The sequence below is a fragment of the Mus pahari genome, chromosome 7 (genome assembly GCF_900095145.1).
Source record: "Mus pahari chromosome 7, PAHARI_EIJ_v1.1, whole genome shotgun sequence".
In the NCBI taxonomy this organism is placed as follows: Eukaryota; Metazoa; Chordata; class Mammalia; order Rodentia; family Muridae; genus Mus; species Mus pahari.
In genome coordinates, this window is record NC_034596.1 from 78,246,752 (window position 1) to 78,266,732 (window position 19,981).

At 48.7% G+C, this 19,981-nt stretch overlaps 1 protein-coding gene across 9 annotated transcripts in view; it reads left to right on the plus strand.

Moving 5' to 3' along the window:
* Positions 1 to 19,981, plus strand: part of Rgs6 (regulator of G protein signaling 6) — a 519,809-nt gene that overhangs the window by 490,930 nt on the left and 8,898 nt on the right. For 6 of the 9 annotated variants that reach the window (XM_029540901.1, XM_029540898.1, XM_029540902.1 and 3 more), the window contains 3 exons: positions 1,125 to 1,214; positions 4,947 to 5,000; positions 17,169 to 17,235. In XM_029540901.1, coding sequence (XP_029396761.1) covers positions 1,125 to 1,214; positions 4,947 to 5,000; positions 17,169 to 17,235 — 211 coding nt within the window. The remainder of the gene's footprint in view (positions 1 to 1,124; positions 1,215 to 4,946; positions 5,001 to 17,168; positions 17,236 to 19,981) is intronic. The other 3 variants (XM_021201464.2, XM_021201465.2, XM_029540903.1) reach the window with 2 other exon arrangements.

The window sequence follows — 19,981 nt, forward strand, 5'->3', positions numbered from 1 at the left end:
TGAGAAAATGCCTTACAGCTGGATCTCATGGAGGCATTTCCCCAACTAAAGCTCCTTTCTCTGTGATAACTCCAGCCTGTGTCAAGTTGACACAAAATTAGCCAGTACAGACAGTGTCTCACTGATCTTGGAATCTTGGAGCTAGGCCGGCAGCCAGCAAGCCCCAGAGATCCAACCCTCCTGTGTCTGGCCCCTGCTGCACTGGGTTTGTAGGCACACGCACAGCCACACCCAGTTTTTCGCATGGGTGCTGGGTGTTCAAACCCAGGTCCTCATGTTTGCACAGCAAGAACTCTTACCCACTGAGCATCTCCTCAGACTCTTTTGGCTATTTTTAAAGTTGGACTTGTTATTTAGAGACACTTGTAGACCCCAGAAAGTTGTTAAAGAATAGAGAGATGGACCGTTTGCTCAACTCCCTCATGGCAGCATCTTGCAAACCTGTAGCAGATTACTGCATTCATTGTAATTGTAACTGTGTAGCAACATCCTCTGATTTTATTTGGGTTTGCCAGTTGTACTTGTATTCATGTATCTGTGTACTCCATTCTTTACACCTGTATCACCCGGGCATATGTGTCAAGATTCAGAACCACCCATCACCACAAAGATCCTTCCTGTTGCCTCTTATAACCACCCATTTCTCCCATCCCTAATCTCTGGCCACCCCTAATCTATTTCTCTAATCCATCCTTTTAAGAATATTCTATCAATGGAATTATATAGTACAAGTGAGGGCCAAGTTTTCCATTCATCCTAATTCCCTTGAGATTCTCCCCAGTTTGAGTGCATACCAGTAGTTTATTTCTTCCAAGTGCTTTCACTGTGGCTTTAACCATTAAATACCCCAACATGACACCCAGACCTGATTACAAATCTTCAAGACATGAACCTCAAGGATCTCTTTCTCTGTGAGAAAAAAAAAATACCATTTTGTTTGTTTCTTTATCTCTTGGTTTACATGTGATGTGGGAGAGGTGGGACATTGCAAGTTTTCCTCGCTCCATTCAAATATTCCTAGGTTCCTTTGCCCACCCACCCCCAGGTCAGTTGGGTTGCAGTTCCCTTTAGCTCCAACTAAATGATGGTTCCTTCTCTGTCTCCCTACTCCTCTCCGTCTCCAGGAGCACATCTACAAGCTGATGAAGAGTGACAGCTACGCCCGCTTCCTACGGTCCAATGCTTACCAGGATCTGTTGCTGGCCAAGAAGAAGGTATCTTGGGAAGGGCGAGCTTGCCTTTCTTAGCACTGTCGACTCTCGCTGCTGCTTGCTGCTGGTGTGAAATGAGAATACCATCCCTTGGGTTTTATTTTTTTTTTTTTCCTTTCTTCTCTCCCCTCCTCTGTCTGCTACCCTCCAATCGTAAACAATGAGGAAGGTTACAGTTCCAGATGTCCCCCCTTCCCCGATATCCAGGATATGGCAGTCCGCCTTAGTGTCTCCGGGCCTCTGGCTGCCTGTTTTGCCTGTAGTGAGAGGAGTGTGACCCAATATCATTGCCAAAGTAGCTCAGCTCCAGAAAGTCAGGTTGGCAGTGACCCAAGCAAATCTCTTAGGATACCAGAGAGACTTTCACTGCCAGTTTCCTCTAGTCACTCTCAACAGTCCTTCCCTCTTTAACCAGACTAGAAAGGGAGCAAACGAACCCAACCCCATCCTGTGAAAGAAAGTCTTGTCGGTGTTAAGGGGATCTTTCAGCTATCTGAATCATCACCAAGATTGGTCATGGGTCTCTCCTTGCCATGCTGTTGCCTCTAAAGTTCTTCTTCTTTGAACCAGGAAGAAACTACACTCCAGCCACTTCCTCCTCTTACACTTGGAATTAAATCATGGCTCTTACAGCCCTTGGAGTCTTGGTTCACAGAGCCCCAAAGCCCTCAGCATGTAGGTGGTGAGGGTCCCTGGAACAGGGACACATTTAGCTGGATTTCTGGAGAGAAGGAATGTAGACTGGTCCATGGAGCTAGGAAAGGGAAAGCCGAGAGAGGGCTGGTGAGTCTGGAAACCCTGCCAATCCTCCATCCACTTCAGCTCCATCCTGAAGCCCATGTGCTTAAATGTGGCTCAGTTTGCTCCAAATTCTACCACTTCCAATCTTACTGCATACATGCGCGTGCGCACATACACCTTTCTTCTTTGCACCAGGTCTTCAAGCCCTGTACCCAAGCACACACACACACACACACACACACACACACACACACACACACAGGTTTTCTGTCAGATTGCCTCTCAGCCTCACATCCTTCTGTGTATTGGCAACTGTACCTCATGTTTGCCTGTCTGCCTATCTGGTTGGTACCACGTAACTCCAGAGTCCTGAAGAGCATCTATGTCCACCTTCCTGTTCTTACGCAACCCTCAGAAGAACCCCCCAAGACTCTGGGAAAGATGAAAGGAGTTCTGGAAGGTCTGTTGTCAAAAGTTCAGCTCTGGTGGCTCCCAAGCCCCTCCTTTGAGGGTAGACGCTGGGTTAGAGAATGAGGATAGATGCTGGGTTAGAGAATGAGGATACTAGACTTTTGCCAACCCCCTTGTTGGAGGATGGGTTCTAGTAGAGAGAGACTGAGGCTCTTCCACACACAGTGACTCTGGTACTCACTAGTTAAGCACTGGAAAAATAAATCAAGGTCATAGACTTGGAGTACTTATACCCCAAATCTCATGGAGAAATTCAAACAAAGCATTTCCTATTTCTTGAGGCTCAAGCCCCCTAAACTGACCTCATGTTTAAGGGACACTTAAGGCTCTAACAATTTCACCAACCTGTGCCTACCTATGTAAACCTTTGGGTCAAAAGCATTTCATCTCCCCATGGATGTGAACCCAAATGGAAGATCCACCTCAATCCAGGAAGTGGGCTGAACCAGCTGAGTTTGCAGATCCTCCCAACACAGCAAAACCTTCAGGAGGTCAGTGGAGTGTGTGAAGGAATTAACCTGTTCCTGAGAAAAGTTACAAATGCATCACGTGTATCCCTGAGCCCTCCAATTAAGGGATGCTCTTACAGCAGAAAGCCGGAGCACCAGCTGATCTCTTTTCAATAGTGGTGATTTCCCATTCACGTCTTCCTGAGAGTCTCTGGGCATCAGATTTGATACTCAGCACCTTCAGGAAGGCCCAGAGCGTCTTCTGATTCCAGTGGTGTTCATCCTGTGACAGCAATACCCAGTTTACAAAAGGGTGTGTGAGATTTCCGACCTCCAGCCACAGAGGGAGGGTAAGAATTGGCCTCCCTTTTAGGCTGAGAGCCATGCCTGGTCGAGTCCAGGAGCTCAGCCTTCAGTTCTATCTTCCCTGACTCTTGCTATCTTCTGCTATCTTCGGAGGAGAGGGTAGCTGCTCTGGAGAACTAGATTCTAAGGGTGGGGGATCTGGATTTTGATGGACAGGGATGTAACAGCGATGCTGGGATTCCACGGAAGCTCAAGGAAGACCCAACTAGATGGCTAGGAATAAGGATGGCAGCTCCAGAATTCTAGACCTGGAACGGGCTTGACTTGTCTCAGTAGCTACCATCTGTTACCTTAGGGTGAGAGCCGAGCTTTGCCATTTCCGTAGCAGAGTGGGTTTGGGCCAGACACGGATCCTGCAGGCCAAATATGAGGTGAAAGCCCATCCCAGCCTTATGGACATGTGTCATTTGTGTTGTGTGTTTTCCTTCTGCAACTTCCTATCTGTCTTTCCGGAGCTGGCTGAGTCAGCAGAGGGCATGGGTGGATGCCAAGGACGGCTGCCTTGGCCAGACCCCTCTGCTTCTAGCACATTCCAGACCCACAGGCACACCTAGCTGCTTCTTCAGTTCCTGAGTTGCAAGTATTCGCTCTATGTGTATGTGTGTGTGTGGGGGGGTGAGAGTGTGTGTCCACACTACTGTGTGTGTCCTCTGAATTTCCCAACCTTGGGCTCAGGACCTGAAACGGGACTCTAAGTTAAGTTAGTAGGTATTTGGGATGGAATTCTGTTCTTTCCAGGTAGGAAACTTGGAGAGAGGATCAGGCGCGTGTACACACACACACACACACATACACACACACACACACACACCTCTATTCCTGCTGTGGGGCCTACAGAACATTCCAGGCTTTTGCCTTCTCTTGCTTCTGCTCCTTGAACTTCAACAGTTACCCAGGGAGGTTCTGGAGGTCCCTGGAATGCACTCTGTATATCGCTTAGAAGTGACCCCACTTGGGAGCCAAGAGAGTATTTTCTTCTCAGAGCATGGCTTGTCCTTTCCTGAGGCCTCAGAGACTTTGTCACTGCAAAGGACTTGAGTAGACTCCCCTTGCTCTCAGGACACAGAAAATCATGAGGACGTCATTGAAGTTAGCAAATGTTCCTCTAAGCAGAAATAAATAAATAAATAAATAAATAAATAGATAAATAAATAAATAAATTCCTAGAGAGAAAACAGCTCTGAGCCACACTCAAGGATGACTCCAAGGACTTCGCTTCCCCAGTGGCTGCTTCTGGACATCCCGTCAGCATCCCTCCACCATCACACACGGACAGTCCTCAGAGCCAGTCTGTTCTGTGTCACTACTTGGAGTCCCATATGGCTTCCCAGGGACCTCCTGGCCACAGCCTCCCAGGCTGCAGCTTCAGAGCATAGCTGAGCGAGAGATCACCTTGACTAGCAACCAGGGAAGGCCCTACCGAAAGCCAAGGCTCTGTGGTACCACCCAGGGCCCTTCAAGAAGTCCATTCCCGCCTTTCCCTCCCCTGGGCTCCAGAGAGGCAGTGTGGTTCTCCTGGGCTGTTTTCCGACTCTCCATCAGCTCTGCCGACAGTTCGGGCTGCTCCTCTTTTCCCATTTGGCCGCATTTGGCTTTTGTGTTTTGTTCTTTAGCTGTGCCTGCTGCTGTTTAGAAATCACATGTAAGCTGAAGAATTTTTTTCCCTGTATTTTTCTCCCTCCCCCCCTTTTTTTTTCTCCCCCTAAAGCCAGAAAGTGAGCAAGGCCGTAGAACTTCCCTAGAAAAGTTCACCCGCAGTGTGGTAAGTTCAGCTGGTTTTCTGCCCTCCACGTTTCTTTTGCTTTTGGTTTTATAAGTCTTCCCCCCCCCTCTTTTTTTGGTTGTCGTCTTCTTTGGGGCGGGAGGGGGGGGTCCAGTGCTTCCCCTCCCCCCACTCCCCCCTTTTCTTTTGCAAGTGTCTGCAGCTTCTCTTCCAGGGATGGAATTGCAAAAAAAAAAAAAAAAAAAAAAAAAAGGAGCAAGCAGCCCCCCTCTGCAGAAGGTTCACAGCTCAAGGCCCAGCCATGAGCCCAGCCGCAGGTGGGACCCTGTGGCCTCTTTTCAAGGCTCTGAGGAGGATGGGACCTTCCTGCTCCTGGGCTGGGCCAGCTGTACATCTTCTACAGCAGCCTGGGGAGAAGGCCATGAAACAAACCATGAACCAAATTGGCTGAGAATTACCATTCATTTAAAAAGGAAAAGAAAAAAAAACAAACAAAACAAAAAACAAAAAAAAGAAAGAAAATCCAAATTTCCCTCTGTGAGCCCTGACAGTAGTTGTGTTAGTATGGGTCTCGCAAGCTGCTGTCGCTGCTGCGGCGTAGACCTTCTGGCTTTTGCTGTGTGCAGAGAGCAGCTGTGCTGCATGGGTTGTGGCAATGTGGTCTAGCTGGTATGTGTGTGTCAGTGGCCTCTGCATGAGTACCCACAGCCCTTAAGGTCCCTTGTCAGCCTCATTGGTATAGTGTGACCTAGAGAGGAAGATCGTTGGTGGTCGTTGATACGGTTGTATCAAACACTTCCCAGGGCCAAGGTGTTCTAGATCTCCTCAGTCTCTGATTCTGACAATGAGTGAAAACTGGATTCAGGGTCACTGCCCCTGCAGGGAAATGGCCTTTCCCCTTTACACAGCAGCTTACAGAGCCAGGGACTCACACAAAGCTCAGCCAGGTAAGAGCACTCCATGAGACCCCTATGGAATCTATACCATAAGATTCTATACCATGACCTATCATAGCATAGGGCAGAACCACCACTACTTTCCAAGCCTCAGTACGCACTGACTGGACTAGAAGGAACCACTGAGTTCTTGGGGCCCTGCCTGTAGTGTTAATGTCAAACCAGCAACAACCAAGATAGCAGTTTGGGGGGGCACATGGAACTGGTCACCTTCTCCTTCCCAAAGAGCGGGGCCCACTGATGCTAACTTGCCTTGTTTCTCCACCTCTGTCGAAGGGCAAAGTCCTTGTATAACATGACTACCATATCATTAGTACCCCTGAATCCTTTTTTAAATAGTCTAAGAAATCCTGGGTTGAAAGCCACCTAGCCATTTTTCTGTCATAGCTAGATGCATTTTAACGGCATTAAAACATGATTTTTGAATTCACCAAATGTATACATCGCAACACCTCAGGGAGATGGACATTAAAAATTAGACACTCCCCTTCTTCTTCATAGGTTTCAAGAGAAACCAGAAAATGCAGGCCGTGAGACCTGTTGGCCCCTTGTCCTCACAGCTGGTCTGCTATGGTCATGTGGTCATGAAGATGCAGTCAGAGACCAGGTCTATGGAACCTCTTCTACCCCACAATTGCTTTATAGAAAGTGTGTGTGTGTGGGGGGGGGTGTCTTTCTACATTGAGCTGAGCCCTAGCTGCTATAGATGGAGGAGGTTTAGAATTGAGTGGACAAATAAAGAACATGCTGTAGAGGCCATTGGGACTCTCAGGTGCAAATTGAGAAAAAGGGGGAGTTTCCTTTAGGGGAAAACTGAACTCTGACAGCCCTGTGGATGCTCATCCCGTAGACTGTGGGGACTGAGGTATAAGAGAGGAAGCCTGGTATTTGGACAAGATGTGCAAACATCTTCAGGTTGCCTTCCATGAGAGATGGGTATTGGGATGGGGAAAGACGGTCTTAGTGAAGCTCCAAGGAGCATCACTTGATGTCCCTTGCCCTCAGAGGTGCTGTTAGCTCAGTGGATCTCTAAGGTCTGTTAACACAAGCCAAACAGGAAATCATCTGCCCCTCCATTCATCTGCCAAGCCATGTAGATGCAGAGAGGCCGTTGGGAAGCAGAAAAGTAGCCCAAGCTCCTGAGACTTAGGCATTTGTGGACCAAAGGTCCAAAGACTTAAAAAACAATTCTCTGAGTTTCTTTCATGAAGGGAAGACTCTACTAGGTGGTGATTCAGGCTTCCTGGTTCCATGATGACCATGAATAGCCACTGACCCCTCCATGCTGCTTGTGTGCTGAGTAACATCCTGACCCTCCACCCCAGCAGGTGGAGCTAAGCCTGGGAACATGGCCATGGCTGTTGAGATATCATCTGTCTCATAAGGCTACTCGAACTGGGAGCCCAAGAATTCGGACTCAACATCCCAGTATTGTAATCAAACATAACCAGCCAACCAATATGCCGTGCAGTTTGGTATCCATTTTCTGAATCCGACTGATAGACAGGAAGTGTCCAAGAAGACTTGCTTGTGTTTCCTGTGCTAGCCACTCACCACTAACAAAGTGAAGGGCTGGTTTGGTATCATTCCCCATGTCACTGATCAATGAACAGACTATCCATATGCACTACTGATGGAGAACTGGTAGGGAAGAGCAAGGCCATTCACTAAGAAGGGCGTGGGATTGTCTGCCATTTAGGATTAATCAATGGGCAGTGGGTTTTATTCAAGCAGCTGCATCGCCTAGTCAGATGGAGTCTTATCAGGACTGGAACTCTCCCCTACAGCATGGCGATGTTCCTTTGTTCCTTGATAAAGGAGTGACATCCTCAGGGAGAAGTTCTCCATTCTCTCCAAGTCTAAGGGCATGCCATGGCATGGCGGGGCTGCCTGTAGAAGGCCAAGGACATCACTTCCTTAGGAGTCGTTGAGCATTTCATAGAGGCGTGTAAGGCTATGCTTTTAGAGAGCAGAGGGGACTGGCCATCGACAGAAGCAGTGCTGGGAGGCCTTCCCTCCCTCCAGTGGAAGCTTCATTTTAAGTCACTTTGATGTACCAGAAAAATATGGAGGGTATTATACCAAACATCATGTTATATGGCAGACTGGAACTAAAGAGCTTACCTAAAACCCTACTTATCTGCTGAAAAAGGCCCAGGTTCAGAATCAAATATGAATGAAAGTTTTCAGTGGGCTGCAGCTAACTCCAATGTGCTTTAACTTGGGGTGGAAAGCAGGACTCCCTCTGGTGGGCCCAGCCGCATGCGTACCCCTCAGGCCAGTCACATCCCATGCTTCGGTCATCTCAGCTGCCACTTGATTCTCAGAAACCCGTGTATAGTTAATTACCCATTACTGTGAACAGTGGCCCTTGTTCAAAGAGCTCTGTTTTCATAAAGGACTATAATACACAGCAACTTTTCAAGGCTTTCAAACATGGGCTCAGGCCCCAGGGAAAATCTAGAATCCAAGAGGTAGCCATCAAAGATAGAAGGTGCTGAGAGACCAAAGAAGGCACAGACAAACCCAGGATTTCCCAGAACACAGTATATTAGGGACTTAGTGAAGATGCGTGCTCTGAGCAGCAGGATGATGAGAGAGTCTGCACTCCAAGGTAAGGGGCATGTATGCAAAGCCAGGCAAAAATGGGTCTTGGCTAAGTAGATGTACCTGGGTTTTCCCAAACATTCTTTTTTTTCTTCTTCCTTTATTATATATTTTCTGTATTTACATTTCAAATGTTATTCCTTTTCCTGGTTTCCCCTCCAAAAACCCCTTATCCCTTCCCCCATACCCCTGCTCATCAACCCATCCACTTCTGCTTCCTGGCCCTGGCATTCCCCTACACTGGGGCATAGAGCTTTCACAGGACCAAGGGCCTCTCCTACCATTGATGACCAACTAGGTCATCCTCTGCTACATGTGCAGCTAGAGCCATGAGTCCCACCATGTGTACTCTTTGGTTGGTGGTTTAGTCCCTGGGAGCTCTGGAGGTACAGGTTAGTTCATATTGTTGTTCCTTCTATGGGGCTGCAAACCCCTTCAGCTCCTTGGGTACTTTCTCTAGCTCCTCCATTGGGGACCCTGTGCTCAGTCCAGTGGTTGGCTGCGAGCATCCACCTCTGTATTTGTCAGGCACTGGCGGAGCCTCTCAGGAGACAGCTATCACAGGCTTCTGTCAGCAAGCACTTGTTGGCCCACAAAAGTATCTGGGATTGGTAATTGTATATTTTCCCAAACATTCTTAATGTATAGTATATCCACCGAGAACCAGTCCAGATTGCAGTGGCCAGCATGAGTGCTTGGTTGGCTATCTTTGTCTTAAAGTTTTTATTTTATTGTTTTATTTATGTTATTAATGAGGGGGGGTATGAGTATAGATGCCCATGCAGTCCAAACAAGAGGGCCAGATCCCTTGGACTCAGAGACACAGATGGTTGTGTGCCATCAGATGTGGGTACTGGAGGGCTAAACTCAAGTCCTCTATAGGAGAAGTCCACAGTCTTATGTCCCTTTCTGAACTCAACCCAGCTTTCCCTTGTCTTTCGTTCTATACCCCCTCCTTTCTTCAATGGCTACAACATTCAAAGTCCACATTAGGAAACACCCAGGGATCCTTGTGGGCTGCCTCTTTTGTGTCGCCTTCTCCAGGATCCCTTGGTGGGAGGCCATGGGGGGGAAGGTTGTCCCTAGAGAAGGACTATTCTCCACTGCTTAGTTCCTGCTGGCCTGTCTGCTGCTGTCTTCCTGGTTTCATGATTAAGAGATGACAGGGAGGAGGAATGGGTGGACAGAATTGAAAGTCTCCTCTCTCTCTCTCTCTCTCTCTCTCTCTCTCTCTCTCTCTCTCTCTCTCTCTTGCTCGTCCACTTAGGGCTTAGCATTGATCACTGACAGCAGGCTGGGGCCTCCCCTGGGCATGACTCTGGCAGAGGATCAGGGGCTTTTGGGGAGGCACGGCCAGAGAGAGGAAACAACGAGGCTCTCACCAAGTAGCAGCAGCAACGTCATATTTTTCTTTGGATGGCAGCTGAAGCCATCTGGTGTGAACTCCGAGCTGGGGAGGAGAAAAATCTCTTGTCCCTTGTCCCTGGTACACGGTAGCAGGAAAGACACCCCAAAGTATGGTGGCATTTAAAGTAAGAGAAATGGTAGCCCCAGGGTGGCTGTAAGCCACTCCCCTTTACCTTCCCTATTAAAGCTCCAGCCAACCCTTGAGAGTTCTATCAGCTCTAGTTCTGGACTGCAAAGACAGAAAACAGGTACCTGAGCAGACCCAGGAGGCTGCAGAGGAGGGAGGTGAGGAGTGGCTTTCTACACACCCCTAGGAGATGTGTAAGGGCATCTTTGCCATGGTATTCTGTAAACTCTATCAGGAAGGGCTGGAAGCAGAGGGCTCCTTGGCACAAGACCAGTAGCATCTCTGCTTTGGGCTTTCCATTCTTTTTGTGCTGCCTGCCAAGATATGCAGGGTGGGGGTGGAGGAAGTCAAATGGAGATGAAGCCCAGGGAGCCAGCTGTCACCCCTCAGTCCCCTCCCTCCTCCACAGAGATCTAGAGAAAAACTGCTGGAAGGGGACTCAGCACCTCGCTGGGATCTGCTCCGGACATGACTCCGGGTTCAAGCTAGAGTTAGAAGGCTGGAGCTTTCAGAAAGGTTTGGGGAAAACAGAATAACTGACCCAGTGGTATCCCCTCCTTCTCCCAAGGTTGTTCCCTAATCCCTCTGCCTCAGCAGTTCCTGAGCAACAGCCTGGTAGAATGAGTCTTCAGACATTTAGACTCAGCAGAGTCCCAGAAGGCCTGGACCTTAGGCAGAGAACCTTTTCAGGTTTGCAGCTAGAGACAGTTGGCTGGAACATCTTACATAGGATTGGCTTTGATGGCAAACAGTCCTTAGGTCCTTTTAAAACCACTGTGTTTCAGATGTTAGAGCCAGCCTCTCCCATCTACCCAACCCTAGGGATGCCCTGACTAGAGACTTGTATCCTAATATGTAGGTGGGGAAGGTAAAGATTTGCCACCCCACAGCAGCCTCATCATCACCTGGGATTCCCCAGTGCAGAGCAGCTAGTGCCTAGCTGTGTGATCCCCGGCAAATAACTAGCCCTGTCTGAGACCTATCACCCTCTCCCCCATCTCCCCTGTGTAATGGTTTGGACTGGTTAATCTCTAGTACTCCTGTCCAGCTGGGAGTGTTCTGCAGGTGTGTGCCTCTCTCCACTCTGGGACTTCCTGAGAAAAAAGGAGCCGCCATTTTGCCCCATGGCTACCTGATTCAGACATATCTGCCAGCCTTGGAGGTTGAGGGATAAATGGTGGGTATCATGGAGTCAGAAGTATCGACAGACACAAGAGGCAAGGCTGAAGCCATAGGCTCCCTGGCTTAGAGGATAGACCCTTCCACAACCCAGGGCTCACTCCTGCACTGAGTACTGGGTAGGCAGGGGGAGGTCACAGAGAACAAGGAATGGTAGTACCATCTTGCCTTGCCAGCTCAGCCGTTCCACCCTTCTGGTCGGGATGCCCAGTGGCAAGTGTCAGGGGCAGTTTGTCCAGGTCAGCTGTGCAGTACAGTGGGCCCGGGGTTGCAACTGCTGAACCCGGGTAACGTGTGCTCCAGGACAAAGAATGACCCTCTGGGAGTCATAAATGACACCCTGAGCTACAACACTTTCTGCTTCACTTGGGGGCCCTGGGCCTGTCACTGAACACTCTCAGAGATGAGTAAGAGGGCTGGGGAGACAACGATGTCACAGTTACGGTCAGTACCAGGCAGCGTCTGCTTTAGTCTCAGTCCTCTTTCTATCCTGGCCCATGGGAAGTATGGGAAAGCATACAGTCTGCAGCTATAAAAATGAGAATGTAGAAGTCTGATTTTCATAAACTCTAAACCGTGAAGCAATTGAATCAGCCTGGCTGTTCAAAGATAGGGAAGACGCCCCAGTGAATCTATCCCCACATCAGGGTCTGGGGGCAAGGAGGGGTTTATTTTGTTTTGCTCTGTTCTATTTTGTCTTTATATCAAGTTTCATTGTCATTTTGGGGAGATTAGTCATCCCTAGACCCTGCCACCAGAACCCCAGTTGTTACAACAAATGATTCAATCTGACAACTGAAATTGCCCCAAAATGCCCTGCACCCATTCAGAGAAGACTTTTGTAGGACATGGGACTGAACAAGTCTCCTGGATGGCTACTCCCTGCTTCCCCTCAACCCCTACACCACTGTTCCCGCCTTCCCCAGACCCCAGAGTACCATGCGGTCAACTGAAAATCCAAGTCCTCGGAGGCAGAAGGGCTCAGCTGTGTGTTTATGGCAGCTGATTTCGATCCAGATCTCATCCTTGCCAGTCTCCCGGCGAGGCAGGCTGCGGGGCAGACTGTGTGTATGTGCCAGGCAGGGATCTATTTTGGGAGGTGACCTGAGCCCTTTGCTATCCTGTCGCCTCCTGGCCACCCCCATCCTGCTAGGAAGGAGATCTCACTTTTAACAGGGGATGGTGGTTTCAGCCTTTCTTGTCACTGTGTAGCTGACTCTGGCACATGTCCCCATGCAGTCACACGGGAACTTTGTGGGCTGCCATCTGTCCAGTGACCAGGCAAAGGGTAAAGGTGAGCCAGGACCCTGCACCGCAGGAGAGGCAGGCCACTCAGGAGACTGCACATTGCCTCTTTAGGGAACAAGTCTGCCCCAGTGCTGCCAGCAAGACAGAGCAGAGAGCCACTTCCAGGCATTACCAGGCTTACAGGACCTGGAAGGAGGACAAGGCTTCCTAGGCCAAGGTCAAGGTCAAGGACACTCAATTCTATCTGTTATCAAAACTGGAACATTGAAAGAGAAGTAGGGAGCTTAAGATCAGAGAGCTGCCAGTAAGACCCTCAGTTCTTCTCCCCCATCCCCACCCCCAAAAAGAAAAAGGCACTGTGAAAACAAGATGGTAGGTTTCACTGAAGCAGCAAGTGAATTTCCCAGGTTGCAATACAGTTAAGAAAGCACAGCGTCCTACAAGGAAGGCACACCTATGATGTGCGCATTATAGGAACAGACTACAGGACACTGCTTAGAACCAAATGGCTGCCTGGGATACCAAAGGAGAGGGGGAGCAAGCTCAACACAGTGGAACTCTCAGTGCTGAGGTGTCCTCCCTAAAGCTAAGGAGAGAAGGGTGGTTACAGGGCTGCAAGGCAGGCCCAAGCAGCAGTGGGTCTTCCATACCTCGTCATTGTGGCCAAGTCCTTGTGGCCCTAGCAACAATAGCACAACAGTTCCAAACAGGAACAGACCTCATTGGCTTAACATTTGGCAGAAACACTCCCGTTCTTATTTTCCTGGGTGACCCTGACAATGCCAACCCTAGTACAGGAAAAAAAAATTAAGAGGAAAAATAAACTACTGTTGGTGAGATTTCAACCCAAAGATTGAAAATAATGCCTACTCCTGCCCACCTCTCCCACCCTCTGCGATTGTCATTTCTAGTTTGAGGTTGTCATAACAGAAATGGAGAAGGTCAAAAGGCCAGAGGCGTGGTACCTGCCTTGAGGAGTTCGCCTTGCCTTGTGTTGCTCTGGGCATCTTCACACTCACTCTCTGTATCTTATCCAGGGCTTTGATAAGCCAGAAGAAATCCCAGGGAGAAAGGGTCTGTGAAGGTCATGTCAAAGGAGACAGGAGTAGATAAAGATGTTTGGCCTCAAGCAAACCTGATGCTTATCTTCGTTTCCCAGAATAAATTAACCCATCTTGATGTTCCCAAGGGGTAAAGGGGAACAGGTGGATAGAAGACGTGGGGAGGGCCACTCTACTGGAGAATATTCTGACAGCGGCAAAACTTCCCAGCCATGGTGTAAACCTCACTGAGAGCATTTAGGAACGCCACGCTCAGGAACATTACAGAGGGGCTTTCTGCGCTGAACTCCAAAATGTCTTCCAACTGGGATTCTGGACCACAATGAATACTTCTTAAGGGCTCTCAGCCATGTTTAATTCCGTGGTCTACAGGTTGTGGGAAATGTGAGTGAGATATAAGGAGGGAGTTTACTAAGACTGGAGAAGAGGGGTCCAGGAATCTGCCTTGGGAAAATAATAAGTAAACAGTGACACACAGGAAGCAAGGGAAACACAAGAGAATTTCTGCCCTGCACATATCAGCTGTGCCTCTCCCCTTCCCTGACCTTGACCATTTTCGGTTGCGGCTGCTGCAGCTGCGGCTGCAGCTAAGCCTTGGGCAACAGGGCTCTCTTCCCCGTATGCCTGAAAGGCGGTCAGCCAGAGAAGGACACAGGCATTCGTTGACACAGGGGGTTGGGCACAGTATAGAGCATAGAGCATCCTGGCCTTGGGCTGGAAAAAGCATGTCTTGCCATAATTCCCATCAGGATGGGTATTTTGTTGAAAGTAGAAAAGAAATTCATCTTTTACCCAATGCCGCGGCAGATTACAGGTAGTGAAGCTAATTCCCTAGCAGGCTCCCAAGGGCTTTTCTCAGACCAGAAAAGGGGTGCCCTCCCTGTACACCCCTCCTCCAGGGTCCTGCCTAGGGGAGTCGTCTTAAACTGGGCTCTGAGGAAGGAAGGGTTTTCATGTCACATTCTTTTCAGCTGTCCTAGGAGCCACTGTGTTGCAGATGACACTCACTCCTCTCTGAGGCTTCTCTAGGGCCTGCTTTCAGCTCATCGTGAGGTTGTGTAATTATGGTGATTACAGCTTACAGCTCATGACTCTTTTCCTCTCTTCATCTTTGCTTTCAAATTCATCGAGGCCTCTCATTAAACATGGCGATCCTGGTAAAGTCAGCGAAGTTTTAACAAGATATATATATATATATTAACATGGAAGAAAGCTCAGACAAGAGTGGGTAGTTGCTAGATTCTGGATTTATCCACGTGCCTCTGACCTTCATCTCTTTCACAAAGAGTAGGCGCTCACAGAACCTCCATGTCTCATGGGACACACAGACTGTCCAGCAAGTAGCAAAAACACAACCCTGCCATCGACAGTAAAAGCGGCAGGTAGAGTTTTCCCTGGATGCTGCTGTAAGGTTCCAGAACATCCATTAAAAAAAAAAAAAAAGGCAACCATTATCCTATGTGGGTGATCATGACCAGAGGTCATATACTCTGTGGAGGTTTTCTTGGTAATGATACAGAGCTGCAGGCCCCATCATTTGCTTGTCCTCAATCATAGCCTTCTTGACTAATTCCTAGGTCCGTAGGACATCATGAGAAAGACCACCAAGGAGTATGAGTTGGGTGGTAACCACCAGGGAAGCCCTGCCCTGCCCTTCAGTAGCTTTCTCTAGGGTTAGTGTCAGGTTCCCCTTCTGGCCATTCTTTCCAGAGACAATAAGGACTTCCTGGTGAGACTCGCGTTGCCAGCAGAAGTGTATCTTTGAGTGGCCTCTGGCTGTCCCCTCTCACCTGGCTTCTCGGAACCTTCCAACCTGCTCCTGCTCCTAGCCAGTAACCCTGGCTTGTGTCCCTAACCAGACAGTGGAGCTGTGTTGTGACTAAGCTGTACCAACTATCTAGAATTGAATGTCAAAAGCTTGGCCGCAAGATGTCCCCACTTGCGTTGTCATCTCTGCCACAGATGACCTGCTTGTTTCTCCCCACTGAGAGCCATGCCCCTTTAGAGCTCACAGGAATTCAGAGAAGAAAGTGAGTCAAAAGCAGGCAGTCAAGATGGAATCCCCACTCATCCTGACATTGGTGTGAGAGCCTAGAAAAGTCACTCATGGACCTGAAGGGTGAAACAAATCCTGCCTCACAGAGCAGAGGTCAGCATTATGTGAGAATAGAATTAGTGCCAGCTGCTATTTCCTGAGAACTCAGTGTCAACGACCTGTCGCTGAGCATAGCTTGGGGTGGACGTCTGTTCTCCTCCAACTCTATCCCTGGGTTGGATGATCATGAGAATATCCTCTGATTCTCAGTTTCCCCCATCATAAAGGAGGGAGAATAGTAATTGGTGAAGTGTGAAATTAACGTAGAGCATACCATTGGCAACCTACGTGTTTGACACCCATTTGGTATTATTTTTCATGGAACACATCCTTAGTTCTCCTTTTACCACCTTAGGTCATTTGCAACAGAGTTCTGTGAGGTAGGTATTTCTGTATTGACTTTATAGTTGAGAGGGTGGGAGTGATGCTATGTGCAAGGTACATTTACTACAATGGTGGTCACGATAACAACTCAGTGTATGGGAGCCATTATTTCTGGCCTCCTTTAAACTTCACTCAGCTCCTCTGCTTTGCTGGGGGTGGGGTGGGGGTGGAGAGGGACTACAGTGCCTATTTCTTAAAGCTCTTAAGGACTTCCCAGGAAGCCTTGGGGCTATGAGTCTCATCCACACAAGAGCAAGAAATGGGAAGGGCCATAGGGAAAATGTTGACCGTGTTGCCAAGACTTGGCCTCTTGGCTTCCTCAGAGACTCAGGACTTTAGATGCCTCCAGACACGGACCAGGGCTGGCTTTGTCTACAAGAAGCCTGTAAATCGCAGGCCTCTCAGCATAGCCCTCATACCACACGGCCACATTTCCAGGGCAACTCACCTCTCAGTCCGGAGCTACCCAGAACAACACAACCTCACCAAGGCCAGTTGCTCCATCTGCCAGCTAAACAGAGGTTTCTATTTTTTAAGCACTTATTACACAGCAAGGCTCTTGAAAGACTCAGAAGCAAATGGCAGGGAATGCTCTCAAATATCTCCATAAACCAGGTCCCTGGGGTGTGGGCTCCTACTGCTTGCAGCATTGGAAGAAACAAGGATGACACAAATGGAATTTCCTGAGGAGAATTTGGAGTGTGTGTGTGTGTGTGTGTGTGTGTGTGTGTGTGTGTGTAAAGGCAAACACTTCAGGTTTGCACTGTTGTCAAAGGTTGGCATGGCTGGAAGCTGATATAAAAATCTCTACCATTAACCTCATAGCTGCTTATGTATCTTGCATGAGATGCTTATGTAAATGTCTGCCCTGTGAACATGCACATATGCGCATATGGCTGTATTTCCCTGTGCACAGGTGTGTGCACAGGTGCATGCGCCTCCTTTTTGATACACACCAAGGTGTTCAGTATCTGGCTCACATGTCACCGTATGCTGCAGGCCTGCATGTGCCTGTGCATGGACTGCATGCCTGTCATGGCTGTATGTGTATCTGGGCAGGGGCACCTCTAAAGCCACAGGTTTTCACGGTTTCCGCTGGATAAGTTATTCTTCACTTCCCTTCCCCCAAACACAATTGCCTAGTGCTGCTGGCGCAGAGTCAGAATGGCCGCCGCGTTTCACCCCCGAGGTGGCTTCCTTCCAGCAGTGGGTGAGTGATCCCAGTGACTGTACTCTCTCTAACCTTGGGGATCCTTCTGCATAGACAGTGTTCCCCAATCCAGCAGAGATGATCTGTCTACCTGTCTGTCTGTCTGCCCACTGCTCCTATTCTCATGTATTGGTCCCACAGACAGTCAGTGGCACATATTTCTTGGTATTCCTGTTTTTGGTGTCTAGGGTTTTGTTTTTTCTTCCTAAGAAACAAGGAGTTGAGCATCCTGGAGATGTTGACAATATGAATCCTTTGTCCCAGATTGTCCTAGGTGTGGATCCTTACAGTTCATGTCTCTGGGTGCCCACTTCCTAACAGCTTTGTAGATACTTTCATACCCAGTCGCAGTCTCCTTAGGTCCCTCTCCCAGATAAAGCTTTCAGAACATGTCCTTTGCAAGCCCAGGACTGAGTCCTCAGGAAAGCCCAAACCCTCATATCCCTGTGTAAGAAAAGAATCTGCAGGGAAAGGCAAGTGGGAAGGTTCTTTGAAGCTAGGGATTTCAGTGGCCCAAGGTCCTATCTGGGTGAGTCCTGACAAGGCTGCTTAACCAGTTCCTCTTCAGGGTTAGAATGCTCAGGTGTCTATCTCATAAGATGCTGTACTGCAGCCAAGGCGGTAGAGAGGAAAGGGAAATGAACTACCTTCTCTTCCTATGCCTGCCACACATGAACACACGTTGGTGTTCATGAAGCATTCTGCTTTGGGTGGGCTGAAGAGGGCAAGGAGCAAATCAGGAAGTTGACTTCTTGCCCGATAGGCTCTGACTTAGCAGATATCATAGTTAGGGACAGCAGCTGATGAATGGGTGTTGGCAGGAGAAAAGTGCCTTTCGGTAGCTGGTGTTGAAGTCTTCACAGCACAGATCCTCTGGAGAATCTCATAGTGCCAAGCAAGTGAGTTCTGTTGACTTGTCCATAATATCAAATGATTAAGCTTCCCCTGCATGTACTCTGGAGCTGTAGTTAAAGATTACTTGAGCTTCCCTGTTGAAAAAGAGGAGGGTCCAGTTGCTGCCAATAGCAACATAGTTGTGCCCCTGTTTTCTTGAGCCTTTGGCCTTTGCCTAATTTGGAGTCAACCAGGGCTTAGATTCCCCCACGTACATTTAGGGGGGAGAAGCAAAAGCACGAGGCAGACGTTGTGCAGGCCTCAGGCAGGTATGCTACTGAGGGGCTTTGCAAACAAAATGCCCTCTCCTCTCCCCTCCCCTCCCAAGGCCACCAAGAAGTTCTTGCAAGCTGAGAGTGGAAAGGGCAGGTTGCTCCACTGGAGTAAGGAGAAGAGACGGGAAGGCCCTCCCTAAAGTCTGGGGTCACTGGGAGCAGTTTCCACTGCAGAGGAGGAGAAGCAGCAGGGGAGATGAAAATCCACAACTTGGAAAAGAGGCCAGAGAGTCCATGTCTGGGCATTCTGCCACCAGGCCAGGGCTCAGCTATTGAGCCTTCATCTTCCCTGGCATCTTTGCCTGGTTCCAGATTGGACTCTATGCAGCTGAAGGGACATGGAAAAAGGGTCTCCCGTGACTCAGTGACAGTCAACGGTTAGCTCTGCAGGTGCAAAATCATCCTAAGTGGCGCTTTTGATGAGAGGCAGGAACCAGAGTCTGTGAACACCACTCAGGGAAGGTTCCAGAGTCCATCAGGGATATCTCAAATTGGGCAGCTGGTTTGTGATGACACCAAAATGAGGTCATTTCTAAAGGGAGCAAGTTGACCTTGCCTGACCCACCTCAGAAAAGTCAATATCACATCTGCTTCTGTTCTTCTTGGGGTCTCTACAGGACTACTCAAAAGGCACAGAGATGGCTTCTTCTGGCGTGTCCACCCACCACTGCTACACATCTGTATGCACCAAACCATACAGATATACCTTTGTAATGTACCATCTTAGAGAATACTCAGTTAGAAAGAATATTTTTTAAACAAATTAAAATGTCCTTCAACACCAGAAAGAGTATAAAAAAAAAAAAAAAAAAAAAAACAAACAGTGGAAGAATTGGCCACCAGGGATGGGTCTTGCCATGGGGCTCCTACCTGCCTGACCCCCTGTGGCAGGGTGAAACATTCCAGAAATGTCCTCTTCTTTCCTGTACCACTCTGTCTGGTTCCACCGTGGATGCAGCCCAGACTGTCCTTAGTAGATCCCATTGTCTGCGCTTTCTATTTCTTCAGCCCCATTTTGCTTACAAAGCCAGAACAAGCTGAGAAAAGGTGGGGGAGTTGAAGATGCTTTGAAGTTATTTTAAGTACAGGTTCTTCTACCATACCATGCCAGAGTTTCTCAGACACATGAACCATCTCAAGAAGTAGCGCTCTCTCTCTCTCTCTCTCTCTCTCTCTCTCTCTCTCTCTCTCNTCTCTCTCTCTCTCTCTCTCTCTCTCTCTCTCTCTCTCTCTCTCTCTCTCTCCTACTATACTCTCAAATATCTTTGGGAAAGGAGATGTCATGGAATCCCTCATACTTCCTATCCAAGTCGATCATTTTGCCTTATTCATGTAGGGGGAGGGAGGACACCAGGGGTTGTGATGCCCAGGGAAAGAAAGGCCTGATAAAGCTAGACAGACCTTCTTCTGCTTCTCCCGCTCTGCCAAGCCCTCACCAGGACTCATCCCTTTGAATCTGGCTGAGGGGTTTCTGACCATTCTCCTTGGCCCACCCAGCTCCCTCCCCATGAGCCTCTAATTCTATATATGTCCATCCTCTATAAACGTGAGCATCACCAACTCATAGGTGACCTTCA